This window comes from Brachionichthys hirsutus, chromosome 6 (genome assembly GCF_040956055.1).
Source record: "Brachionichthys hirsutus isolate HB-005 chromosome 6, CSIRO-AGI_Bhir_v1, whole genome shotgun sequence".
NCBI classification, from domain to species: domain Eukaryota; kingdom Metazoa; phylum Chordata; class Actinopteri; order Lophiiformes; family Brachionichthyidae; genus Brachionichthys; species Brachionichthys hirsutus.
The window spans coordinates 16,403,972-16,431,952 of NC_090902.1; the positions used below are offsets into that span (position 1 = coordinate 16,403,972).

Sequence of the window (27,981 nt, forward strand, 5' to 3'; positions counted from 1 at the left end):
CACAGCCCTCTACGGCGGTAAGCAGGTAATAAAACCAATAAAATAGGAATAGGCTAGTCTGCCAAGAGGGCAGGTGACGGTCACAATCACTATAAGAATAAAAATTGCATAGAACTCTAACAGTGACTGACGTTGTGTACGTTGTCACTGTGGAGCACGAATGCAGACAAGGTATTAAAAATAAAAAAATATAAAAAAAAGTACGAATTAATAAATAATTGATTTGTGGTAAAATTTTCATTTTGATGGTGGCTATTCTTCCCAAAAGGGATATCGGGAGGTTATTCCAACGCTTCAGATCACTGCTGATTTTATCCAGAAGTGGGGTGAAGTTTAATTGGGTTAACTCAGACAGTTTAGGTGAAATATTTATGCCCAGGCATTTTAAATTGCCCGTAGGAAAGGAGTAGTTTGGGTCCTGGTCTGCAGGGTTCCATGACTTTTCTGTAATGGGAAGTAATGTTGATTTTGTCCAATTGATGGAATAGTCTGAAAGTTGTGAAAATTTAGCTATCAACTTGAATACTTCCTGCAGCGAGGCCGAGGGTTCTTGTAAATAAAGCAAGACGTCATCAGCATATAAATTAATTTTGTGTTCTGACACCGCAGTGTTGATTCCCTTGATCCTGGTGTTTTGCCGCACTGCTGCTGCTAGAGGTTCAATAAATATTGCAAATAATAAAGGAGAGAGTGGGCAGCCCTGCCTGGTACCTCTCTGCAAGGTGAAGCTCTGTAAGGTAATACCGTTGCTGGCTACGATCCTAGCCCGGCTCCGTTTCCCTGGCGGGGATCAACAGGTGCTCACTCTCATCCACTCAGGCGCAGATGACAACTTCCTGGGCATTGCTGTTGCCACCCAGTTGGGACTAGATCTGGAGCCGTTGACCGAGCCGATCCAAGCCACAGCCCTTGATGGCCGTCTTCTCCACCAGGTCACGCACAGGACCAGTCCCCTCACCATGGTCGTAGCTGGTAATCATGTCGAGACTTTGCATCTGATTTATGCCCCTCACCAACCCCTTATCCTGGGGTATCCTTGGCTGCGGTTGCATAACCCTCTGATTGACTGGTCCACAGGCACTATCCGCGAGTGGAGCCCCCGGTGTCTCTCTGCCTGTCTCAAGCTCCCAACAGGGGCCGGTCCGGAGGGCATGCCAGCAGCATATCTGGACCTCAATGAAGTCTTCAGTAAATCGAGGGCTACCTCCCTCCCTCCCCACCGCCCATACGACTGTGCTATTGACCTTTTGCCCGGCACCTCGCCCCCCAGGGGAAAACTGTACTCTCTGTCTGTATCCGAAAGAGGGACTATGGGCGCTTATATTCAGGACTCTTTGACTGCAGGGATGCAGGGCCTCGTCCTCCCCGGCTGGCGTGGGTTTCTTCATCGTGGAGAAGAAAGACAAGACCCTCCGACCGTGCATCGACTACCGGGGTCTAAACAAGATCAAGGTCAAGAACAGATAACCCCTCCCGCTCATGTCCTCGGCCTTCGAGGGGCTCCAAGGAGCCACCATATTCACTAAATTAGACTTGAGAAACACTTACCACCTCGTCCGTATAAGGAAGGGGGACGAATGGAAAACCGCTTTTAACACCCCTAGCGGGCATTATGAATACCTGGTCATGCCGTTCGGTTTCACTAATGCCCCCGCGGTTTTTCAAGCTCTGGTGAATGACGTGCTCCGGGACATGAAGAACTGCTTTACGACCGCACCAGTACTGACCTGTCCTGACCCCTCTCTTCAGTTCATCGTGGAGGTGGACGCTTCTGGCTCCGGTGTTGGAGCGGTATTGTCCCAGCGGTCACCTGCTGACAATAAGGTCCATCCATGAGCCTTCTTCTGCCGGAAGCTCCTGCTGGCGGAGAGGAATTATGATATCGGAAACCGGGAGCTGCTAGGCATAGAACTGGCCCTGGAAGAATGGAAGCACTGGATGGATGGGACCGAGACGCCATTTCTTGTCTGGACTGACCACAACAACTTGGAATACATTCGCTCAGCTAAGTGACGCAACTCCCGTCTGGCCAGATGGGCACTATTTTTCACCCGGTTTAACTTTGTCCTGTCTTATCGCCCAGGTTCCAAAAACACCAAGCCCGACGCTCTGTCCCGATACGACGTGCCGGACCAACAGCCTCTCCGGCCTGACCCCATCCTTTCCCCAGCCTGTATCGTGGGCTTGATCACCTGGGAGGTGGAAAAACAGGTGAGGCAGGCGCGTGTTGGGGACCCTCCCCCCAGCTCCTGTCCGGACAACTGCCTCTTTGTCCCTGTGGGGCTTCGCTCCCTGGTCCTGCAGTGGGGCCACTCCTCCCGCCTGGCATGCCACCCGGGGGCGAGAAAGACATTGGCCCTGATCCAGCAACGGTTCTGGTGGCCGTTCATGAAAGCGGATATAAGAGAATTTGTGGCTGCGTGCTACACCTGTGCTCAGAACAAGACCTCATGGCGACCCCCTTCCGGCCTACTGCAACCCTTACTGATTCCTCTTCGTCCCTGGTCCCACATCGCCCTGGATTTTGTCACCGGATTACCTGTTTCTGAGGGTAACACAACCATCCTTAATGTTATTGATCGCTTTTCGAAGGCGGCTCATCTTATCCCTCATTGTATATCCACTATGCAATGACAATAAATGCTTTCTATTCTAACAGTGACTACAGCACGTCCTTCGTTGCTCTCTGGGATCCTGTTGTTTTGTCTGGCCCAGTATTTTTGTTGGTATTATTTAAGATGCCAGCTCGTCCTTTGTGACTTCCAACACTGAGGAGAAATGCAGCCACCTTGAGGAATGGAATTAACGATGACAGGATGTAACGCGACCCAGCATCTGGTTACCAAGAGAGAGAGAAAGAGACATGTCTCCTCTAATATAATTGCATGTTGACAGAACAATGGGATAAAAGTACCGGGAGAGTTAGGAAAACTCTAACATTAGGAACCTTTGGTTAGGCGTCTTGCTCAGGGATGTATCAGCAGATACACTGGGGGAATGGGCTAGAACCACTAACCTTTCCGATAAGTGGAACACTTATCACCTAAGCCACAGCTCCCCATAAAGACTCTTCATAAAAGCCTGAACCAGTCTCTTGTAGGAAGTGATGAACTTACATGGTTAAAATATCTTTATATGGTGAATGAATGAATGAACATTAGATAGAATGTTAGAGTACAAGTACAGTCACACAGTAGCATGTATTACAGTACAAATAAGTCAAACATCCTGTCTGAGAGGAGCATTTCAAAAAAGCCCTTGCGGTCTTGTTTCCGTTGAAAGTCCTTGGTTTCACTTTTATCTCCTCTCAGAAAGATTGTTCAACGCTGTCAACATTTTGCATGGGTTTGCCTGATGTTCCAGTCTCGGTTTTCTCTGGGTTCTCCTGCCACCATCCTAAAACAAGCAGGGGGGTCAGTTGTGACTTTAATAGCATGCAAATGGATGTTTAATTCTAAGCAGCCGATGGTGACGTGATCACCTTTCCAGGTGTTTGGTTTCATTATTTAACACAAATTCAAAGAGTTTTTTTTCTTCAGAAGTGACAATCATTAAAAATAAAACAGCTTTTTTTATTACCTCTATCTTGTCTAGTTTAAGATTTTTAAAGAACTTACCTATCCTTTCTTCTTTTAATTCTTGGGATTTACCCTGATATAATTGTTCATAGTATTTAGCAAATGTATCTGATATTATTTTGGGGTTGGTTTTCATATCATTGGAATTAAGTTTTTTTATTTTAGGAACTACACGGCTGGCTTGTTCTTTCTGTAGTTGAAATAATAATAATCTGCTGGCTTTGTTTCCCATTTCATAATATTTCCTATCGAGAAACCTAAGAGCTCCCTCCGCCTTGTACGTCAATATTTCATCTAATTTGGCTGTATTTTTTATCAAGTATTACATATTGTTTTCCGTTCAGTTTATGTTCGTTTTCTAATGTTTTTATTTCTGTTCCCAATTGTAGTTGTTTTTTGAGTCGATCTTTTTTTAACCTGGATCCAATAGATATTAATTTTCCTCTTATTGTGGCTTTTCTTGCGTCCCATAAAACAGAGGGTGAAACCATTCCGTTATCGTTCAAAGCAAAATAATCAAGTGTGGCTGATCTGATTTCTGATATTATATTATCATCTGTCAATAATGAGACATTAAGTCTCCAATATTTCATAGATGGCTGCAGTCCCATGTCGAGGGCCATTTTAACTGGGCTATGGTCTGAGAGGGTCGTTGGCTCTATTACACAATTTTTTTACCCGGTATATATCCTTTTTAGAGAGCAGGAAGTGATCTAACCGTGAGTAGGTCCCGTGTACCTGTGACATAAATGTAAAGTCTCTCTCATTAGGGTGAAGGCGGTGCCATGCATCTAATAGCCCTAATTCTTTCATCATATGCATTAAACTTTTAGACATTCTGGTTTGAGGCATTGTAGACATTTGTAACTTATCTATTCTATTATTCAAAACACAATTTAAGTCTCAACCCATAATGAAAGTACCCTCCAACCTATCTGCGATCAGATGTGCGATTGTTTTAAAGAAACATGGACAGTCTTCATTAGGCGCATAAACATTCAAAATAGTTATTTTGAGTCCAGCAATTGTTCCTGTGACCAAAACATACCGACCCTCTGCGTCTTGACAAACCTTTTCACAATGAAAGTATTCAGATCTATTAAACAGAATAGCAACCCCTCTCTTTTTACATTTCCCATAAGAGCTACTGTAAACCTGATCCACCCAGTCTCTCTTTAATTTTAAATGTTCAGTGTCTATTAAGTGTGTTTCTTGAAGTAGTGCTATCGAACACTGCATGTTCTTCAACTGTCCTATTATCTTTTTTCTTTTAATTGGGTTATTTATTCCCTTAATATTATATGTAATTAAATTAAGTAATGTCGTCATCGTATTTAAATTTTTTCCTATGTAAACATCTTATCCCCTCAATAATGTCTGTTAAACTAAAAAATAAATAAAAATATTTAAGCTCTGGAAGTTTTAAATAAAAAATAAAGAAATTTACAGCTTGTCTCAGATACAACAAAACAAAAACATTACAAATATAAAACAGAACTTCCACTTTTTCAGCCAGACACAGAAGGCTAGCTACTTCCATGCCTGACCCCCGCTGATAATGGGACAGAGAGTGGTGACCTGAGCTCTCTGTGATGGACGACCAGCGTTACACTAACATGGAATAAAGGTCTTAGCGAGTGAGAATCACCCGTGTTTAGATCAAGAGTTTCCCGTCAGTTTAATTTAATTTATTTATTTCTTCGTGACACTTTGCCGCAATTTTTCCAGATTAAACTGTTACTGCTTTCATGGTCCATAACTGTTCAACAAAAAAATCAACTGAAATATTTGTACTTGTCATGTACCTCTGATTATTCCACGTAGTCCATCATAACTTTCAGATCCGCTGCAGCCAGCGTGTCGGCTTTCTTCCTCTTCCCGTTGATTTTCCATCCTTCAGCCAGTCTCTCCTCCATGCGTTCTTCCTCTCCACACTGCACCTGTACGCCCATCTGTCTCAAAGTTGTGAGCGTGGAAAATGTCTTTTCTCCTGAGTCCATCTTGATCTTCAGGCGAGCTGGATATAGGCACTTTGCCTGTATGCCCTTCTGCTTCAGTTGTTTAATTACTGCATGAATCTTAGCCCCCTTCTTTTGTAGCTCAGGAGAATAATCTTGATCAAAGAATATCCTCTTATCTTGAAACAGCACCTGTCCTTGACGCCATGCTTGTTGTAGTACAACATCTTTAACTGCTGTGTCGAGGAACCTCACAATGATTGATCTGGGGGGCGCTGCTGGGTTCATCGGTCTGGACTGAAGTGAGCGGTGCGCTCTTTCGAGTTTAATGTCCAAATTAGGGAGCAGTTTCAGCACTTTAGGGAGCAGAACTTTCACGAACGCAACCACATCCCGTTCTTCACTTCCCTCTGGTATTTGGAAAATGCGTAGGTTGTTTCTCCTCAGCCTGTTTTGTAAATCGTCACATACTGCTGTAAGTTGTTTTTCTCGTAGCAGGTATCGTAGCCTCCGCGTCCTCCACTTCACTCGTCCTCGCTTCTATTTCACCAATCCTTTGTTCATGGTCACCAAGTTGCCCCTTGATATCCGTCACAGCTTTCTCCAAGCGCTCAAGGGTTTGAGTTGTCTGCTTATGTCCACAACTGTTTTCTTCACAAAGTTTTCTTATTTCCTCCAAGATAGATATCTCCGTCTCGCAGGCTAGCTGGGCCTTGTGGCTAGTTGCTTCTAAGCTAACATTCTCCAAACTCGCAGATTTATCGCTTCTTTCTTTCGAGTTTCCTGGTTTTCCTTGTGCTCTGGTTCGCGGTGGGGAAGACATCTTATTTAAAAGTTATTTTCAAATATGAAAGCATTAAATATCTTTAGTTATCACGTTTTTTATAGCTTCTCCTGACGGAGCCTTGTTTGAGCCTGTTGCTCACGCCATGACGACAACGGAAGTTGACAGTCTAAAAGCCTCTCCATCAAGTCTTCTGAGACAAGTTGAGTTCTTCTAACAGCTTCCCACTGTTCAACCAGCCCATTCAGTTAGAAGCAGAGTGATTTTTGTCAGTGAACACAGTGTTCACTGACTAGGAACGTTTCTCGGTGAAGTCGTGTTACATCTAACAGTAATGACAAAATACAAAATACAAAAACCATACAAGTATGGACACATCAGCAGCAGCAGGAGTGGATACACAGATGTGTACTAGCAGCAGTAAACTAGCGTAATCACGCAGTGCAAATGGAACATTGCAAGTTGTATTCAGGAGTCCGGGGCAGAATTATTGATGATGATGATGAATATATTTATTAGATAGAATGTTAGAGTACAAGTACAGTCACACAGTAGCATGTATTACAGTACAAATAAAGTCAAACATCCTGTCTGAGAGGAGCATTTCTAAAAAGCCCTTGCGGTCTTGTTTCCATTGAAAGTCCTTCGTACATAAATCATCCACAATTAACAATACAAATTTAACAATACAAATAAAAATAAAACCAATATTCAATAACTCAATTGATGCAACGTAACATTAGAAAAACAAAAATAAAATTAAAGCCGCAAGCGGCGTTGTAGGCCCTCGCCGGCCGACAGGCCGTTGAGCTGACCCGCCGACGCACGCCGCTTTTGTCCTGAGTGCTTTGCAAGTGTTTAGATTTGAGCTGCATGAGTAGCTCACAGTTTAGTCAAATCGTTATTTGGATTATATGGCAACTGCCATCAGGGGTTTCAATCCAATATGGCCGCCTTCCTGTGTGTCTGGGGGCGTGGCCATAAAAAAAAAAAAATTGCCCTGACATGACGCATGTCTGTACCGAATTTCGTGGCTGTCCGACAAAGTTGGCGTCGGATCCTTCCCCATAGGAGGGGTTGCCATCGCCACGGCAACACCGTAAAAACAACAACGTGGTTACGATTGTGTTTTTTGATCGGGACCACATGAGGGACTTTTCTGGTAAGTTTCAATCATTTCTGGCAAAGTATTGTTTTAATTCCCATTCAATTTTTGTTATCGTTCTCTAGGGGGCGCTGTAAGGCTGATTGTCAAAGTTTCCCTTTTAAAGTGTCCAGGTAGGAAGGGTCAATAAGTGTTTAAAATTTGGTTTGGATTGGAGTGTGTGTGTGTGCAAACGCTGACTCAGCAGTTTTTAAAATTATATCCAATATGGCCGCCTTCCTGTGTGTCTGGGGGCGTGGCCATAATACTTTTTTTTTTTTGCCCTGACTTGACGCATGTGTGTACCGAATTTCGTGGCTGTCCGACAAAGTTGGCGTCGGACCCCCCATAGGCACAATGCATTGTGATTTTTGTAGGTGGCGCTAGCGCGCCACTTTTTCATGCCCAATTTTAAAACACATAAAATAATTAATTTTTCGCCGGTTCTGAGCTTGGTTCAAAGTTTGGTGAGTTTTCGAGCACGTTCAGGGGGTCAAATTGCCGTTTAAACAGCAGAACAAAGAAGAAAAAGAAAAAGAAAAAGAAAAAGAATTAAAGCCGCAAGCGGCGTTGTAGGCCCTCGCCGGCCGACAGGCCGTTGAGCTGACCCGCCGACGCACGCCGCTTTTGTCCTGAGTGCTTCGCAAGTGTTTAGATTTGAGCTGCATGAGTAGCTCACAGTTTAGTCAAATCGTTATTTGGATTATATGGCCATCTGCAGTCAGGAGTTTTTAAGTTTCAATCCAATATGGCCGCCTTCCTGTGTGTCTGGGGGCGTGGCCATAATACTTTTTTTTTTGCCCTGACATGACGCACGTCTGTACCGAATTTCGTGGCTGTCCGACAAAGTTGGCGTCGGACCCCTCCCCATAGGAGGGGTTGCCATCGCCACGGCAACACCGTAAAAACAACAACATGGTTACGATTGTGTTTTTTGATCGGGACCACATGAGGGACTTTTCTGGTAAGTTTCAATCATTTCTGGCAAAGTATTTTTTTAATTCCCATTCAATTTTTGTTATCGTTCTCTAGGGGGCGCTGTAAGGCTGATTGTCAAAGTTTCCCTTTTAAAGTGTCCAGGTAGGAAGGGTCAATAAGTGTTTAAAATTTGGTTTGGATTGGAGTGTGTGTGTGTGCAAACGCTGACTCTGCAGTTTTTAAAATTATATCCAATATGGCCGCCTTCCTGTGTGTTTGGGGGCGTGGCCATAATTTTTTTTTTTTTTTGCCCTGACTTGACGCATGTGTGTACCGAATTTCGTGGCTGTCCGACAAAGTTGGCGTCGGACCCCCCATAGGCACAATGCATTGTGATTTTTGTAGGTGGCGCTAGCGCGCCACTTTTTCATGCCCAATTTTAAAACACATAAAATAATTAATTTTTCGCCGGTTCTGAGCTTGGTTCAAAGTTTGGTGAGTTTTCGAGCACGTTCAGGGGGTCAAATTGCCGTTTAAACAGCAGAACAAAGAAGAATAAAGAAGAATAAAGAATTAAAGCCGCAAGCGGCGTTGTAGGCCCTCGCCGGCCGACAGGCCGTTGAGCTGACCCGCCGACGCACGCCGCTTTTGTCCTGAGTGCTTCGCAAGTGTTTAGATTTGAGCTGCATGAGTAGCTCACAGTTTAGTCAAATCGTTATTTGGATTATATGGCCATCTGCCGTCAGGTGTTTTTAAGTTTCAATCCAATATGGCCGCCTTCCTGTGTGTCTGGGGGCGTGGCCATAATACTTTTTTTTTTTTGCCCTGACTTGACGCATGTCTGTACCGAATTTCGTGGCTTTCCGACAAAGTTGGCATCGGACCCCTCACCATAGGCGGGGTTGCCATCGCCACGGCAACACCGTAAAAACAACAACATGGTTACGGCTGTGTTTTTTGATCGGGACCACATGAGGGACTTTTCTGGTAAGTTTCAATCATTTCTGGCAAAGTATTTTTTTAATTCCCATTCAATTTTTGTTATCGTTCTCTAGGGGGCGCTGTAAGGCTGATTGTCAAAGTTTCACTTTTAAAATGTCCAGGTAGGAAGGGTCAATAAGTGTTTAAAATCTGGTTTGGATTGGATTGTGTGTGTGTGCAAACGCTGACTCTGCAGTTTTTAAAATTATATCCAATATGGCCGCCTTCCTGTGTGTCTGGGGGCGTGGCCATAATACTTTTTTTTTTTTGCCTTGACTTGACGCATGTGTGTACCGAATTTCGTGGCTGTCCGACAAAGTTGGCGTCGGACCCCCCATAGGCACAATGCATTGTGATTTTTGTAGGTGGCGCTAGCGCGCCACTTTTTCATGCCCAATTTTAAAACACATAAAATAATTAATTTTTCGCCGGTTCTGAGCTTGGTTCAAAGTTTGGTGAGTTTTCGAGCATGTTCAGGGGGTCAAATTGCCGTTTAAACAGCAGAACAAAGAAGAATAAAGAAGAATTAAAGCCGCAAGCGGCGTTGTAGGCCCTCGCCGGCCGACAGGCCGTTGAGCTGACCCGCCGACGCGCGCCGCTTTTGTCCTGAGTGCTTCGCAAGTGTTTAGATTTGAGCTGCATGAGTAGCTCACAGTTTAGTCAAATCGTTATTTGGATTATATGGCCATCTGCCGTCAGGAGTTTCAATCCAATATGGCCGCCTTCCTGTGTGTCTGGGGGCGTGGCCACAATACATTTTTTTTTGCCCTGACATGACGCATGTCTGTACCGAATTTCGTGGCTGTCCGACAAAGTTGGCGTCGGATCCCTCCCCATAGGAGGGGTTGCCATCGCCACGGCAACACCGTAAAAACAACAACGTGGTTACGATTGTGTTTTTTGATCGGGACCACATGAGGGACTTTTCTGGGAAGTTTCAATCATTTCTGGCAAAGTATTTTTTTAATTCCCATTCAATTTTTGTTATTGTTCTCTAGGGGGCGCTGTAAGGCTGATTGTCAAAGTTTCACTTTTAAAATGTCCAGGTAGGAAGGGTCAATAAGTGTTTAAAATCTGGTTTGGATTGGATTGTGTGTGTGTGCAAACGCTGACTCTGCAGTTTTTAAAATTATATCCAATATGGCCGCCTTCCTGTGTGTCTGGGGGCGTGGCCATAATACTTTTTTTTTTTTGCCTTGACTTGACGCATGTGTGTACCGAATTTCGTGGCTGTCCGACAAAGTTGGCGTCGGACCCCCCATAGGCACAATGCATTGTGATTTTTGTAGGTGGCGCTAGCGCGCCACTTTTTCATGCCCAATTTTAAAACACATAAAATAATTAATTTTTCGCCGGTTCTGAGCTTGGGTCAAAGTTTGGTGAGTTTTCGAGCATGTTCAGGGGGTCAAATTGCCGTTTAAACAGCAGAACAAAGAAAAAGAAAAAGAATAAAGAATTTTTGCAAAAACAATATAACTTTTTTTCTGAGTGTGCGATTTCTACACAAAATACATTTTCGGAATGGTCTCGACGAGGGCTACGCGTCTGTGGGGGCACACAAACACGAGTTGACGAGCTTCGCTCGTCAACTCGTGTTTGTGTGTGTGTGTGTGTGTGTCTGTGTGTCTGTGTTGTTTAGTGTCGGGGTGTGTGTGTGTGTGCTGTTGAGTGTCGTGGGTGTGGGCGTGGGTGTGTTGGTCGCCCGATGGTTGACTCGCTGCGCTCGTCAACCATCGGAAGACAGTTACAAACACAGTTGACTCGCTGCGCTCGTCAACTGTGTTTGTCGATGTCTGTGTGTGTGCGTGTGTGTTGTTGAGTGTCGGTGTGTGTGTGTGTGTGCTGTTGAGTGTCGGTGTGTGTGTGCGTGAGTGTGTTGGATGCCGAGGGTTGACGAGCTGCGCTCGTCAACTTTGTCGAGGGTTGACGAGCTGCGCTCGTCAACTTGTCGTCTTCTGCGTTGCAAAAGCAATAGCCCCTTACGCCTAGTATAGGCGCTCGGGCCTAATAAAGAAGATTAAAGAATAAAGAAAAAAGAAGAATAAAGAATTTTTGCAAAAACAATATAACTTTTTTTCTGAGTATGCGATTTTTACACAAAATACATTTTCGGAATGGTCTCGACGAAGGCCACGCGTCTGTGGGGGCACACAAACACGAGTTGACGAGCTTCGCTCGTCAACTCGTGTTTGTGTGTGTGTGTGTGTGTCTGTGTGTCTGTGTTGTTCAGTGTCGGGGTGTGTGTGTGTGTGCTGTTGAGTGTCGTGGGTGTGGGCGTGGGTGTGTTGGTCGCCCGATGGTTGACTCGCTGCGCTCGTCAACCATCGGAAGACAGTTACAAACACAGTTGACTCGCTGCGCTCGTCAACTGTGTTTGTCGATGTCTGTGTGTGTGCGTGTGTGTTGTTTAGTGTCGGGGTGTGTGTGTGTGCTGTTGACTGTCGGTGAGTGTGTTGGATGCCGAGGGTTGACGAGCTGCGCTCGTCAACTTTGTCGAGGGTTGACGAGCTGCGCTCGTCAACTTTGTCGAGAGTTGACGAGCTGCGCTCGTCAACTTGTCGTCTTCTGCGTTGCAAAAGCAATAGCCCCTTACGCCTAGAATAGGCGCTCGGGCCTAATAAAGAATAAAGAATAAAGAATAAAGAAGAATAAAGAATTTTTGCAAAAACAATATAACTTTTTTTCTGAGTGTGCGATTTCTACACAAAATACATTTTCGGAATGGTCTCGACGAGGGCTACGCGTCTGTGGGGGCACACAAACACGAGTTGACGAGCTTCGCTCGTCAACTCGTGTTTGTGTGTGTGTGTGTGTGTCTGTGTGTCTGTGTTGTTTAGTGTCGGGGTGTGTGTGTGTGTGCTGTTGAGTGTCGTGGGTGTGGGCGTGGGTGTGTTGGTCGCCCGATGGTTGACTCGCTGCGCTCGTCAACCATCGGAAGACAGTTACAAACACAGTTGACTCGCTGCGCTCGTCAACTGTGTTTGTCGATGTCTGTGTGTGTGCGTGTGTGTTGTTGAGTGTCGGTGTGTGTGTGTGTGTGCTGTTGAGTGTCGGTGTGTGTGTGCGTGAGTGTGTTGGATGCCAAGGGTTGACGAGCTGCGCTCGTCAACTTTGTCGAGAGTTGACGAGCTGCGCTCGTCAACTTGTCGTCTTCTGCGTTGCAAAAGCAATAGCCCCTTACGCCTAGAATAGGCGCTCGGGCCTAATTAAAGCCGCAAGCGGCGTTGTAGGCCCTCGCCGGCCGACAGGCCGTTGAGCTGACCCGCCGACGCGCGCCGCTTTTGTCCTGAGTGCTTCGCAAGTGTTTAGATTTGAGCTGCATGAGTAGCTCACAGTTTAGTCAAATCGTTATTTGGATTATATGGCCATCTGCCGTCAGGAGTTTCAATCCAATATGGCCGCCTTCCTGTGTGTCTGGGGGCGTGGCCACAATACATTTTTTTTTGCCCTGACATGACGCATGTCTGTACTGCAGTTGACTATTTGCATTGCACTATGCATTGACTATTTTAAATGCCAATCCCATTTTGAGTTGTTTAACCCTGTCTTCTACCCTGAGCCATTTTAGGCTAGCAAAATGTCCAGGAAGAAGGTGGCTCATGGGCCCCAGACAGAGGAGTAGCCGAATTAGTTTGTCTTGGGAAGTTTGGAGCCTGGTTTTCAGGGACACTTTGATGTTTGAATACCAGGAGGTGCTAGCATAGTCAAAGAGGGGCTGAACGAGGGCTCCAGCAAGAGTCCGGAGAGCACTTTTATTGACAAAAGCAGACATTCTGCCCAAAAATCTTGTTCTTTGATTGACTTTTTTGATCACCTTAGTTGCCATACTATCGCCAGACAGGTATTTGTCAAGAACACAGCCCAAATAGGTAATCTCTTCTTTGCTGGAGATTACTGTATTATCGACTGTGACCTTGAAATCATTAACATTTATCTCACTTAGAGAGTGTTTAGACCCAAAAAGAATAGATTCTGTTTTATCAAGATGTAGTGACAGTTTGTTATCCGTAAGCCAACTATGGATTCTGGTGACCTCAGAGCTGAGAGCTTCCTCAACCTGCACTTTGTCCCCTCCCAAAATCAGGAGTGCTTAGTCATCAGCAAACAGGAATAATTTGCAGTTACAGGCAGCATTCATGTCGTTAATGTATAGGAGGAACAGTAACGGGCCTAGAATGCTGCCTTGAGGAACCCCACAGCTCACCGGGAGGGACGAGGACAAGGTTCCGTTTATGTCCACCATTTGTTCTCGTCCCTCTAGGTACGATTTCATCCAGTTTGTTGATGTGCTATCAAATCCAATCGCCCCTAGTTTATTCAATAGGATTGAATGGTTAACGGTGTCAAAGGCCTTCTGGAGGTCCAGCATGACCATGCCGCAGTATTTGCCCGAGTCTACTGTAGGGAATTTCCATAGTAGATGGGATTCCACAACGTGTTTACATGCCGACAGAACAACAGGGACGCACCACATTTAGTTTGTTATTGTAATGACTGATTTTAATTGAACGCATCACAACAGTGATGTCACACAACACAGACAAACATGGGCTTAGATTGGCTGGGGTGGGACCCCCACCTTGAGGGGGCCGGACTCATGGACATAGAAGACGCGGACGCAGAGAGCGGCCCCTTTGTTTGGACCTGAGACTCACACACGTAACAGGATCAAACCTCAGCGCTGATATCCAAATCAACTGTATTGATCTGCATGTTATATAAATATTTTAATCGTGACCAAAATCATCTTTATTAACCACGCACCCACACGGAGAAGAAGAACTGGGGAGGGTTAAGGAAAACCCTAACACTACTTCACGCTTGACGTAGTCGGTCAGATATATGAGGCACGTGTCAGTGGAGTGGGATGTTCTGAAGCCTGATTGGAATTCAAAGAGCAGGCTATGCTCGGCGAGGTAGCGGTTGATTTGCTCCTGGATTATTCTCTCCATAACCTTTGAGATGGAGCAAAGGATGGAAACAGGGCGGTAGTTGCCAGGTTCTAATTTGTTTCCTTTTTTATATAGAGGGATAACCCGCGCCGTCTTGAATTCCTGTGGGACGTGGCACTGATTGATGGATAAATTTATCAGATGGGTTACTAGATCTTATCGTAATAGTCAGTTTCCTCCAGCGCTGTTGTTAGAGCTTCGGGGGAGTAATGCTTCATGGTTCTGCAGTTTATTGTGGGTCAATGAGCTGCAGGTCTATGAATTTTACGAGTGCAGAAGATCATGTTGTGTTCACTTAAATTGCACTCGATGACACCACTGTTTTTGATTCTAGATTTGTCCGATGTCAGGATTAGGTCTATGATGGTTCTAGAGGTGGTGCTTACCCTTGTAAATTGCTGAATCAGCTGGGTAAAATTATGCAGATTACAGAAGCTGCTGAAGGATTTGAAAGTGGGAGTGTCTTTCCGATGGACATTGGTGTTACAATCTCCTATCAGAATGACCTCCGAGCTTCCCAAGCCGATCACATGCTTCTCCAATAAATCATAGAATGAATTTTGGTCTGGGGGTCTGTATACTGCACCAATGACCAGAGGTTTAGCTCTGGGATAAATGATCTTTACCCAGACAGACTCTGTGTCTGTTCCTAGTTCTGGTAGAACGGTGAAGTTGAGGTCTGATCTGACATAGATGCAGACCCCGCCCCCATGACGGTCCCTGTCCTTCCTGATAACAGTGTAACCCTTAATCCCAATCTCAGTGTCTTTACAAGAATCATCCAGTTTGGTTTCAGAAAAGGAGAGAATTCCCACCTTACCGTTGCCAAACATCGATGTTAACTCGGACATCTTGGATTTGCATGTCAAGCTGTTCACGTTGAGATGAATAATGTGAAGACCTCTCCCCAAGAAAATGTTATTCATATCTTCCGTGGAGTAGAAGCCTTTGTCATTCACTGTCTCTGGGGGGACGCTGGTGGGAGGAGGGGGTGTCGGTGAGGGGGGTATTGTCCACCGGTACTCCATTTAAGTCCTTTACTGGAGGGCGTATCGATGAGGGGTTATTGTCCACCGGTACTCCAATTAGTGGGGCCGGAGAATGGGGTAGGGAGGGGCGGGTTGGGGGGAGGGGGGTGCTGGGGTGGTTGTGTGTGATGTCCTTGGTGCTGCTGCTCCAGGCATTGTCGCTCCCGGGTGCTGTGAGCGGCATCGAACGGAGTCTCCGTAAAAGTAGCATTCCCGTCTCCAGGTCCCGGGTTCGGGTGTATATTTCCAGACAGAAGTAAACTCAAATAAATGATTTTCCTTACTGTCCTGCCGTCCAGCTGGTGTGCATTTCTCCTCCTGAAGTGAAACCGCTGCAGAGTTTTAAAATGCGCTGAAGTAGCGGCGCACGGAAAAGGTCCATTTTTTCCGATATCCTCGGTAAATATCTCTGTACTTCCTGGGACTCGATGAAAATTAATCCCTGTAAAGTTGCCGCATAGAACAGCATGAAATAGTTCAATATTTTTAGGATGGTTTTTAGAAAAAGATGTTGCTTTCTCTTGTAGAGCAGTGATCTAGGCGGAATGCAGGAGCTCGCCAGGAGCTCGACTGCGGTGCGACTGCTCTCTCCGACCATCCTGAAACAAATGATATCATTGTGTAGCCACTTTGCAAGGACAAAGGCTTTATATTTCTATTTCTATTCTATTTCTAATTTCTTGGGCAGTTCTTTCTTAAATTTCACACCTCTGCTCAGTTCTGTTAGGAGGTTAACTTCTCTCAATGTTGCCATGAACATTGGTGGTCCCTGCTCCTTCCGGTGGGAGAAATTAACACAAGAGAAATTAAGGGTCCAGCCCTTTTTTAGTGGTTGGATTTCAGAGCCCAAGCTGTGGGTGCAGGTGAGCCCGTCTATATAGATGTTACTTAACAAGCTCCGACTCCTTCCCCCCAGCGAGGTGGACATTCCATGTCCCAAGAGCTAGTCTCCCTGTCCGCAAATTGGGTTGTCGAGCCCCCTGCCGTCATCTGCCACCCAATCCATGTTGCACTAGTCTCCTACAGTTCCATCGGCGGGTGGTGAGTCCACTGGAGGTCGGGCCCACGTCATACCTCCTGGACCCTGGGGAGGTGTTCTAGGCATGTCCCACTGGGAGGAGGCCTCAGGGAAGACCTAGGACACGCTGGAGAGATTATGTCTCTTGGCAGGCCTGGGATCGCCTCGGAATTCTCAAGAATGAGCTGGAGGAGGTGTCTGGGGAGAGAGAAGTCTGCAAATCTCTGCTGAGACCCAGCTCTGTGGGAAGTGGTGGATGCATATATATATAACATATACCGTATTTTCCGGATTATAAGTCGCATTTTTTTTCATACTTTGGTCGGGGGTGCGACTTATAAATCGGAGCGACTTATATATGCTTTTTTTACAAAATCTGTGAGCGCAGAGACAGTAGCCTACACATTTCTATAACAGGTGTTACAGGGAACTCTGTGACCCGTCAGAATCTGTCGCGGTTTCTGGAGGTTCATATTTATCTGTCACACCGGTTATCTAAAAACACCAATTAGAAGGGCTGATTGAAAATGGGGCCGAAAAGAAAGTCATATTCCGCGGCTTACAAGCTTCAGATAGTGAAATATGGAGCCGAAAATGGCAATCGAGCAGCAGAAAGAAAGTTTGGAGTGAGCGAAAAACTTGTAAGGGACTGGCGAAAAGCGGAGGTTATGCTTACTGAAATGAAGAAAACAAAGAAAGCTAATCGCGGGCAACAAGCTAGGTGGCCGCAGTTGGAGGAACGAGTTCACGCATGGGTGCTTGAACAACGTGCTTCTGGAAGAGGTTTGTCAACGGTGCAGTTGCGTCTCCGCGCCCAAGTGGTTGCCAGGGAAGTGAATATAAACGGCTTTGCGGGAGGACCTTCTTGGTGTTACCGCTTCATGCAGCGCAAACGCCTCTCTATCAGAGCTAGGACGACACTGTCCCAAAAACTGCCAGCGGACTTCCAAGCAAGGTTGACAGTTTCCGCGCGTTCATTGAAAAGCATGTAAGTGATCACAACGTGACACCGGATCATATTATTAACATGGACGAGGTCCCCCTCACTTTTGACATCCCCATGGGCCGAAGTGTTGCAGAGAAAGGGCAAAAAAGTGTGAATATCGTTACAACTGGTCATGAGAGATCACACTTCACAGTGGTGCTGGCATGTTGTGGAGACGGATCAAAACTGCCACCGATGGTCATTTTCAAACGAAAAACCATGCCAAAAATCCAATCCTCCTCAGTTGAAATCGCCGTGAACGAGAAAGGGTGGATTGATCAAGAAATGATGAACTTGTGGCTCACAAAGTGCTACAATAAGCGACCGGATGGCTTCTTTAGAGCACGCAAAGCTCTGCTTGTGATGGATAGCATGAGAGCGCACATCACACCACAGTTAAAAAATAAATTAAAAGTTCTCAACTCCATACCTGCCATCATCCCTGGAGGCTTAACCAAAATACTCCAGCCACTTGATATCTCCGTGAATAGGAGCTTTAAGTCAGTTTTGCGTAACCTGTGGGAGCAGTGGATGACGGATGGAGAGCACAGCTTCACGGCAACCGGGAGAATGCGCCATGCAACTTTCCTGGAAGTCATTGAATGGATCGACAAAGCATGGGCTTCAGTGACAACCGCAACCATCCTGTCGGGATTCAGAAAGGCTGGAATAATTGGAACTGCAACTGACGACGAGTCTGATGTAAGCGACGTAGAAGAGGAAGCGGCGTCTTGTCTACCTGCCGAGTTGGGGGAGTTGTTCAAAAGTGACACCGAGGATGAAGATTTCCTTGGATTTCGTGATTCTGAATAAAACCTGATATTTTGGTAAACGTGTTAGCATGTTCTTTGTGCTATATGTTGTTTGGTGTTGGATTTTATCAAATAAATTTTCCCCAAAAATGCGACTTATACTCCAGTGCAACCTATATATGGTTTTTTCTTCTTAATTATGCATTTTTTGGCTGGTGCGACCTACAATCCGGAGCGACGTATAATCCAAAAAATACGGTATATGAAAAATTACATTGATCAATCAAATTTTATTTGATTGATCAATGTAATATTTATCAATCAAATACAGACATTTTATTTAACAAATCAAATCAAAATCTCAAAATGTAGCCAGACACATCTTGTGTAACAACAGCCTCTACCTGATGCCAAAACACTTTGGATTCGGAACGATCCCACTGAAAGTGAGACAATCCGTTACCTCATCTCAGACATACGACACCATCGGCTGAAAGTACACCAACATCAATACAGCATGGAAGTACTTCAAACCAAACAAGTCCACCTCTTCCTGAAATCTTTTGATTTTTGAAAGGGCAACTGAGCTATTAACAGAAAATAATATTCCATCGTAACCGTCCAAGAATGGGGTTGAGCAATGAATGATCTCATCATACAGTTTTCAGATACTGAGCATTAATAACCAAATTAAAAATGCAGCTATTTTGCAGGATCCAGTGACAAGACAATCACTTAACAGCCCTCAGCCGAACAGAGACCGGACACCTCGCTGCAACATCATCTGACTGACATCCAGCCCTTTACATAGATGAGCTGCATCTTTCTTATCACTGTGGATATCAGTCGCCACAGTCAGTGTCATATACATGACATCACTAGCTGACTAGCTGATGGGCCGCTCTGCTGTGATACCGCTCCTACATCCTGTAGGTGAAGGTGTAGCTGGATAGACCAATGGTAGCAATGCAATACATTACAATCAGCCTGTCTGATGTTAAATGCATTACAGCCAGATAAAATGCTCAAAATAGGAAGATTCGGTCTGGACTTGGTCCGAGTTTGGGAATGGGGGCAATTGCCTTCTGAGAGGCACGCTCGGGTGCCCCCATTTACAGCAGAGAAACAAAGAAGTAATTTTATGCTGCTCAATATACTGGAAAATGATTTGCATTGCGTCCCATATAAATCATTAATGAAGTATTCATTATATCTGAGCCATGTTTTAAAAACGTATTAATTAATTATTAATAATAATAAGAATGCATTGATTTTATATAGCGCTTTTCTGGGTACTGGCGCTTTTACATGGTATTTACATGATTCATTCACTCCATACTTGGTAAGATAACAGGGGCGAGGCTGCTAATCCGAGCCATCAGTCCTCCTGACCTCCACCATTCACACAGGCAATGTGGGTGAAGTGTCTTGCCTAAGGACACAACGACAGTGTACACATATGCCCGAGCCGGGAATCGAACCACCTCTCGATCAGAGGACGACCCGCTCAACCACCTGCGCCACCGTTGCTCTCTAGAATTTGAGGTTTCATCATAACTTCACCAAAACACTCTCTGTGTCTTACAGACAGGCACTCTGAATGTCATCCAACCCATCTGCAATGAATTTGAGTCTCAGCCCGTCCACAGCAGCAGCAGCAACAACAACAGCAACAACGACCATGAAGTCAAGTCTCAGCCCGTCCACAGCAGCAGCAGCAACAACAACAGCAACAACAACCATGAAGTCAAGTCTCAGCCCGTCCACAGCAGCAGCAGCAGCAGCAACAGCAACAACAACAACCATGAAGTCGAGTCTCAGCAGCAACTAGAAAACGACAATCAGAGATTGCAGACCCCGCCTCCAAAAGACTATTGGATCTTGTGAGACAGTAAACAGGGCTTCTGGATCAGAGGGGCCAAACCTGCTCTAGCTTGCTGCTCCGGAACGTACTACAAGACTCCTTCTGGACTCTTTTTCCCATCATACCATTCGTGTCCCTCCCTCTTAAAGTGGCAGTTTACAGCAGAGGCACAATTCCAGATGTAAAAATAATTCCAGAATCTGGATCCAGATCCGGATCAACGCCATTCTCGGGGAGGACCGAGCCACGGACAGAACTTTGCTTGTGTAAAAATTTAAAGTCGATTGGGTTACTAGTTTTTGAGTTATGCGCTCGGACAGACAAACAGACATACAAACAAACAGACAAACGCACCCAATTGCAATACCCTCGTCTCCTCTTCGGCGAGGGTAACAACAGCAACTAGAAAACGACAATCAGAGATTGTAGACCCTCGCCCCCAAAAGACTATTCGATCTTGTGAGACAGTAAACAGGGCTTCCGGATCAGAGTGGCCAAACCTGCTCTAGCTTGCTGCTCCGGAACGTACTACAAGACTCCTTTTGGACTCTTTTTCCCATCATGCCATTCGTGTCCCTCCATCTTAAAGTGGCGGTTTACAGCACAGGCACAATTCCAGATGTAAAAATAATTCCAAAATATGGATCCAGATCCGGATCAACGCCATTCTCGGGGAGGACCGAGCCACGGACAGAACCTTGCTTGTGTAACAATTTCAAGTCGATTGGGTTACTAGTTTTTGAGTTATGCGCTCGGACAGACAAACAGACAAACAAACAGACAAACGCACCCAATTGCAATACCCTCGCTTCCGCTTCGACGAGGGTAACAACAAACAACAACCATGAAGTCAAGTCTCAGCACGTCCACAGCAGCAACAGCAGCAACAGCAACAACAACAGCAACAATAACCATGAAGTCAAGTCTCAGCCCATCCACAGCAGCAGCAGCAACAACAACTAGAAAACGACAATCAGAGATTGCAGACCCTCGCCTCCAAAAGACTATTGGATCTTGTGAGACAGTAAACGGGGCTTCCGGATCAGAGGGGCCAAACCTGCTCTAGCTTGCTGCTCCGGAACGTACTACAAGACTCCTTCTGGACTCTTTTTCCCATCATGCCATTCGTGTCCCTCCCTCTTAAAGTGGCAGTTTACAGCAGAGGCACAATTCCAGAATCTGGATCCAGATCCGGTTCAACGCCATTCTCGGGGAGGACCGAGCCATGGACAGAACCTTGCTTGTGTAAAAATTTCAAGTCGATTGGGTTACTAGTTTTTGAGTTATGCGCTCGGACAGACAAACAGACATACAAACAAACAGACAAACGCACCCAATTGCAATACCCTCGTCTCCTCTTCGGCGAGGGTAACAACAGCAACAACAGCAACAATAACCATGAAATCAATTCTCAGCCCGTCTGTCTTGACCAATCTTGATTAATGGGTTAATAAGTCTCCTGCTGATTTAAGATGAACAACACACGTTCACAGCAGCAGCAGCAGCAACAGCGACAACAACAAACAGCAACCATGAAGTCAAGTCTCAGCACGTCCACAGCAGCAGCAACAGCAGCAACAGCAACAACAACAGCAACAATAACCATGAAGTCAAGTCTCAGCCCATCCACAACAACAGCAACAACAACCATGAAGTCAAGTCTCAGCCCATCCACAACAACAGCAACAACAACCATGAAGTCAAGTCTCAGCCCGTCCACAGCAGCAGCAGCAACAACAACAACAACAACAACAGCAACAACAGCAAAAACCATGAAGTCGAGTCTCAGCCCATCCTCAGCAGCAGTAGCAACAACAGCAACAGTGGCGGCAGTGGCTCAGTAGGTTGGGCCCTGGGCTGGGAAGCGGAGACGTCCACTGCTTCCCGGTTTGAGTCCCAGCTCTGGTGGGAGGTGGTGTGTGGGCTGGTGACTGGAGAGGGGCCAGTCTGCCTCCAGAGCACTGCCGGGGTGCCCTTGAGCGAGGCACCGTCCCCGCAAACGGTGTCAAGTCTCAGCCCGTCCACAGCAGCAGCAGCAACAACAACAACAACAACAGCAACAACAACAACAACCATGAAGTCGAGTCTCAGCCCGTCCACAGCAGCAGCGGCAGCAACAACAGCAACAACAAAATGATGAAGTCGAGTCTCAGCCCATCCACAGCAGCAGCAACAACAACAGCAACAATAACAGCAACAACCCTGAAGTCATGTCTCAGCCCATCCACAGCAGCAGCAGCAGCAACAACAACAACAGCAACAATAACAGCAACAACAGCAACAACCCTGAAGTCATGTCTCAGCCCGTCCACAGCAGCAACAACAGCAACAACAACAACAGCAACAACAACCATGAAGTCAAGTCTCAGCCCGTCCACAGCAGCAGCAGCAGCAACAACAGCAACAATAACAGCAACAACAGCAACAACCATGATGTCAAGTCTCAGCCCGTCCACAGCAGCAGCAACAACAACAACAATGAAGTCAAGTCTCAGCCCGTCCTCAGCAACAGCAGCAGCGACAACAACAGCAACAACAACCATGAAGTCAAGTCTCAGCCCGTCCACAACAACAGCAACAACAACAGCAACAACAGCAACAACCATGAAGTCAGGTCTCAGCCCGTCCACAGCAACAGCAGCAACAACAACAACAACAGCAACAACAGCAACAACCATGAAGTCGAGTCTCAGCCCGTCCGCAGCAGCAACAACAGCAACAACCATGAAGTCGAGTCTCAGCCCATCCACAGCAACAGCAGCAACAACAACAACAACAGCAACAACAGCAACAACAACCATGAAGTCGAGTCTCAGCCCGTCCGCAGCAGCAGCAACAACAGCGACAACAACAGCAAGAACAACCAGGAAGTCGAGTCTCAGCCAAACCAAGCTGCTGCCATTTGACAACACTGTTATATAAAGGCTTGATTTTGTTGGGTGTCTCACCCTAACCCTCCCCTGAAGGAGTGAGTCTGTGTGATGACAGCATCATCAACTGATGGATAGTACAAGTGATTACAGACAAGATAGGTTTAAAACACCTTTAAATATATATTTGAAACATAAATCTGCTGAGCCATCATCTTTCTGCTTCACGATCACACTGTCGAGGATGGTTCCTCCAGAATTTGTCCAACCTGTTCGGGTTCGGGGCTGTCACCACTTGTTCTGGGAGACAGTTCCATGCGTTTAAAACTCAACACTTGAATGAGGGATGACGGAGCGCGAGTCAGGCATGTTTCGTCTCATGTCTCAGAGGCTACATGCTCATAGGTTCTTTCTGGTCTTCATACTTCTTAAAGAGCTTGTGCGCTTCCATCATGTCTCCCCTCAGCCTGGGGGAATGGAGGGTGGGGAGCTCTAATCTTCTCAGGCGCTGTTCATAGGAGACTCCTTCCACGAATGTGTGTGAAGCGTGTGGCTGGAGTTAACATGGGGTCAGACAAGGCCCTTAGAAAGCTATTTGAAGTTCGCTTCACTTAGATGTTCATATGATCGCCGTATCATTCCCGTGATCTGGTTTCCTTTGTTGACTCGGGCATATGAGTCTTAAGGTGTTTAATCTATTATGACACCTAAATCTTTTTTCCTTGTCTGTGGTTTTCAGTTCTTGTTTATCATTGCTTGAATTGAAGTAAAATCTGTTATTGTTTCCTCTTCCTAATTTCATTATCTTGCATTTATCTGGGTGGAACTTGAGTAGCCATTTTTTGACCACACAACCAGCCTATTTAAATCTTGTTGTAATGCAACTATGTATCCTGGACTATTTGTCTTGCGTAACATTTTGGTATCATCGGCGAACAAGTAGTGAGTATCATCGGCAGATCGTGGATATACATTTGACAATGAGAAGCAGCCCAAGTACCGAGCCTTGGGGTACGCCACTAGAGGCATCTCTCCACAATGTCTTCGCAGCCATTTTATAAAGGATTGGTCCTTGTATATATACTCATGATCGCCGTTGTTTTTCTTCCGATTCCGATTTCTTTCAGAATTACCGTGAAACATTCTCTCTACTTGTGATATACCTGAATTTATCCGACGCCCAGTTTCGCTGTTGTCTCCATGCAATGCTGTTTTTGGATGAGAAAACAAAACAGGAAGAGTCCTGTTTTGTTTTCTCATCCAAAAACAGCATTGCTGCCACTTACGGGGATAGTTCGTAGTTTGTTACTACCGTATGACTCAGACCCACCCCCCAACCCCACCCCCACTGAAAAACCTACTGATATCATTGTCTGTTGAAGAGCAGGAGGACACAGATGTCGATGATCCTCAGACAACACAATTTATACATTCCTTCCTGAGCATTTCAGTCTGAAGGATGATTGTCGGGTCCCATCACACAGGCGGTTAGAAAAGATTCGCTCGTTTCATCTCGTCTAATTCAAATATTCTTCAAATGTTGCAGCCCAGATTTCCAGTTTAATGTGGCTACTGAGAATCCAGCCTTTCCTAAAGTGAGGTAAAGTTCATAAAGCAGAAAAAACATTGATCCCACAAAAATAAAAAATTACAGGATTGAACTGGGAGGGCTCTCAGTGGCGCGTTCATCCCTGCCAAGGAGTTAAAATTCATGGCTCCTCCCATCTATCTGGACCGAGTCCAGAATGTAATGGCTTCTCCTTTGCTACCAACAAACCTGATGTCAAAATGTAAAGACAAATCAGGATTAAACACTGAAGCCTCAGACACTCGTAAAGCTGGGGGGGTCTGTGGGAAGTGACCCAGTGAACAATTTAGCTTTGTTTGATTTCTACTAATTGAAGTCGATACTTCCAATGAATAATTGATTTCATTTGGCTTGATTTGCAATATTTTCTCTCTTTGATATTTATCTCATTCTGCCAAATGATGTAAGACCTTCTATTGTTCTCAGCAAATCATCTCTCTTTTTTAATTCATTGTTTGTTCATGTCTTTTCATTAGTATTTCAGTTCTGGGGGGTTGAAAGCTTCTATTTAAAGTACTCCAAAAGGTGGCCAAAGCTAGTTTTTACCTCCAGGCCCCGAGTACAGTTAACCTAACACTGCAGACGATTCACTACAAGCTATAATACTTAACAAAACACACACACACACACACACACACACACACACACTAATACATAAAAAAGTGAGTGAGAGCCGTGATGCTTCAAAGTCATCTCTGTATCGTTTATCCACACGAGGAATACCAATTTATGATGCTCTGGTATATCATTGAGGGGGCACAAAGGGGGGAGACAAAGTGAGGGGAGGGGTGCGTGATGTTGACAGAAAGTGGAAGCGTGGGAGAGCAATGCTCATGAAGGAGAACACCGCTACGCAGAAGGAGGCAGCACATGGACGCATTCACTCGGTCATTCACACAGAAACACACAAGAGTCCCAGAGCTGCGAGATAAGAGAGGAGTGTTCGGGGGAGAAAGCATCCTCATTGGTGTGCAAGGCTGCACATGTCGCCTGTGTGTGTGTGTGAGAGAAAAAGAGACACAGAGAGAGAGAGGGATAGCGAGAGAGGGAGAGAGAGAGATGGAGAGATAGAGAGAGAGGGAGGGAGAGAGAGAGACAGACACCTTCACTGCCACCAAAAAGACACAGAGGGCCTATTGTACCCAAGGAAGGAAAATCACGACATTTTCAGGGGCGAGGAATGAATGTCTCTCTCTCTCTCTCTCTCTCTCTCCATTTATCTTGACCCATCCCCCCCCACCCCCATCCTCTCTCTCTCACACAGCAGCTGAGATGGTGATGCTTGTTAAAAAGGGAGCTCACATGGCACATTCACAGCTTTGCTTACCGAAGCATCCCCCCCCTCCCTTCGCTGCTTGCCTTTGCACCAAAAAACACAAAAGCAACTCGACACGGCGGGTGGAAAAAGGTAAAAGGAAAGACGGGGACGGACGGAAGACGTATCAGGACCTGGAGTGAATGTGAATGATCAGGACCTGGAGTGAATGCGGTGAAGTATCAGGACCTGGAGTGAATGCGGTGAAGTATCAGGACCTGGAGTGAATATGGTGCAAGTATCAGGACCTGGAGTGAATGCTGTGAAGTATCAGGACCTGGAGTGAATGCTGTGAAGTATCAGGACCTGGAGTGAATATGGTGCAAGTATCAGGACCTGGAGTGAATGCGGTGAAGTATCAGGACCTGGAGTGAATGCTGTGAAGTATCAGGACCTGGAGTGAATGCGGTGAAGTATCAGGACCTGGAGTGAATATGGTGCAAGTATCAGGACCTGGAGTGAATGCAGTGAAGTATCAGGACCTGGAGTGAATGCTGTGAAGTATCAGGACCTGGAGTGAATGCGGTGAAGTATCAGGCCCTGGAGTGAATGCGGTGAAGTATCAGGACCTGGAGTGAATGCGGTGAAGTATCAGGACCTGGAGTGAATGCGGTGAAGTATCAGGACCTGGAGTGAATGCTGTGAAGTATCAGGACCTGGAGTGAATGCGGTGAAGTATCAGGACCTGGAGTGAATGCGGTGAAGTATCAGGACCTGGAGTGAATATGGTGCAAGTATCAGGACCTGGAGTGAATGCGGTGAAGTATCAGGACCTGGAGTGAATGCGGTGAAGTATCAGGACCTGGAGTGAATGCTGTGAAGTATCAGGACCTGGAGTGAATGCTGTGAAGTATCAGGACCTGGAGCGAATGCGGTGAAGTATCAGGACCTGGAGTGAATATGGTGCAAGTATCAGGACCTGGAGTGAATGCGGTAAAGTATCAGGACCTGGAGTGAATGCTGTGAAGTATCAGGACCTGGAGTGAATGCGGTGAAGTATCAGGACCTGGAGTGAATGCTGTGAAGTATCAGGACCTGGAGTGAATATGGTGCAAGTATCAGGACCTGGAGTGAATGCGGTGAAGTATCAGGACCTGGAGTGAATGCTGTGAAGTATCAGGACCTGGAGTGAATGCGGTGAAGTATCAGGACCTGGAGTGAATGCGGTGAAGTATCAGGACCTGGAGTGAATATGGTGCAAGTATCAGGACCTGGAGTGAATGCGGTGAAGTATCAGGACCTGGAGTGAATGCGGTGAAGTATCAGGACCTGGAGTGAATGCTGTGAAGTATCAGGACCTGGAGTGAATGCTGTGAAGTATCAGGACCTGGAGCGAATGCGGTGAAGTATCAGGACCTGGAGTGAATGCGGTAAAGTATCAGGACCTGGAGTGAATGCTGTGAAGTATCAGGACCTGGAGTGAATGCGGTGAAGTATCAAGACCTGGAGTGAATGCTGTGAAGTATCAGGACCTGGAGTGAATATGGTGCAAGTATCAGGACCTGGAGTGAATGCGGTGAAGTATCAGGACCTGGAGTGAATGCTGTGAAGTATCAGGACCTGGAGTGAATGCTGTGAAGTATCAGGACCTGGAGTGAATGCGGTGAAGTATCAGGACCTGGAGTGAATGCTGTGAAGTATCAGGACCTGGAGCGAATGCGGTGAAGTATCAGGACCTGGAGTGAATGCGGTGAAGTATCAGGACCTGGAGTGAATGCTGTGAAGTATCAGGACCTGGAGTGAATGCGGTGAAGTATCAGGACCTGGAGTGAATGCTGTGAAGTATCAGGACCTGGAGTGAATATGGTGCAAGTATCAGGCCCTGGAGTGAATGCGGTGAAGTATCAGGACCTGGAGTGAATGCGGTGAAGTATCAGGACCTGGAGTGAATGCGGTGAAGTATCAGGACCTGGAGTGAATGCTGTGAAGTATCAGGACCTGGAGTGAATGCGGTGAAGTATCAGGACCTGGAGTGAATGTGGTGCTTCGTGTTTACGACAGTGAAAAGGATGATCTGAGATGCTGATTCCTCACTGAAAGGATTCATGAAATGATTGTTGGTGCCGGTGGATCCAGGCTCTCCTGAGGGATGAGCCCAGATGAATCACGTGTTCATTGTGACTTGAAGAGAAACGATCGATCAGGGCCAAACAAACGACAAGGCGATGCAGGCGATAAGCCTGCATCGCCTTGTCGTTTGTTTGTTTGTTTGTTTGTTTGTGTACAATCTATGGAGAAAGGTTTTC

The 27,981-nt window shown here is 46.0% G+C and overlaps 1 protein-coding gene across 1 annotated transcript; it reads left to right on the plus strand.

Annotated features, from left to right (window-relative positions):
• Positions 1-1,479: 1,479 nt before the first annotated feature.
• Positions 1,480-22,868, plus strand: LOC137894680 (GATA zinc finger domain-containing protein 14-like). The gene is made up of 5 exons (XM_068740129.1): positions 1,480-1,780; positions 2,084-2,211; positions 19,686-19,981; positions 21,523-21,946; positions 22,065-22,868. The coding sequence occupies exons 1-5, from the start codon at positions 1,480-1,482 to the stop codon at positions 22,866-22,868; spliced, it is 1,953 nt and encodes a 650-aa protein (XP_068596230.1).
• Positions 22,869-27,981: the final 5,113 nt, after the last annotated feature.

Coding starts and splice junctions, on each gene's coding strand:
- LOC137894680 (XM_068740129.1), top strand. CDS start 1,480: ATGTCCTCGGCCTTCGAGGGGCTCCAAGGAGCCACCATATTCACTAAA. Junction 2,212..19,685: donor CCTGGGAGGTGGAAAAACAG/GTGAGGCAGGCG, acceptor TGTGTCTTACAG/ACAGGCACTCTGAATGTCAT. Junction 19,982..21,522: donor CCAAAAGACTATTGGATCTT/GTGAGACAGTAA, acceptor GCACGTCCACAG/CAGCAGCAACAGCAGCAACA.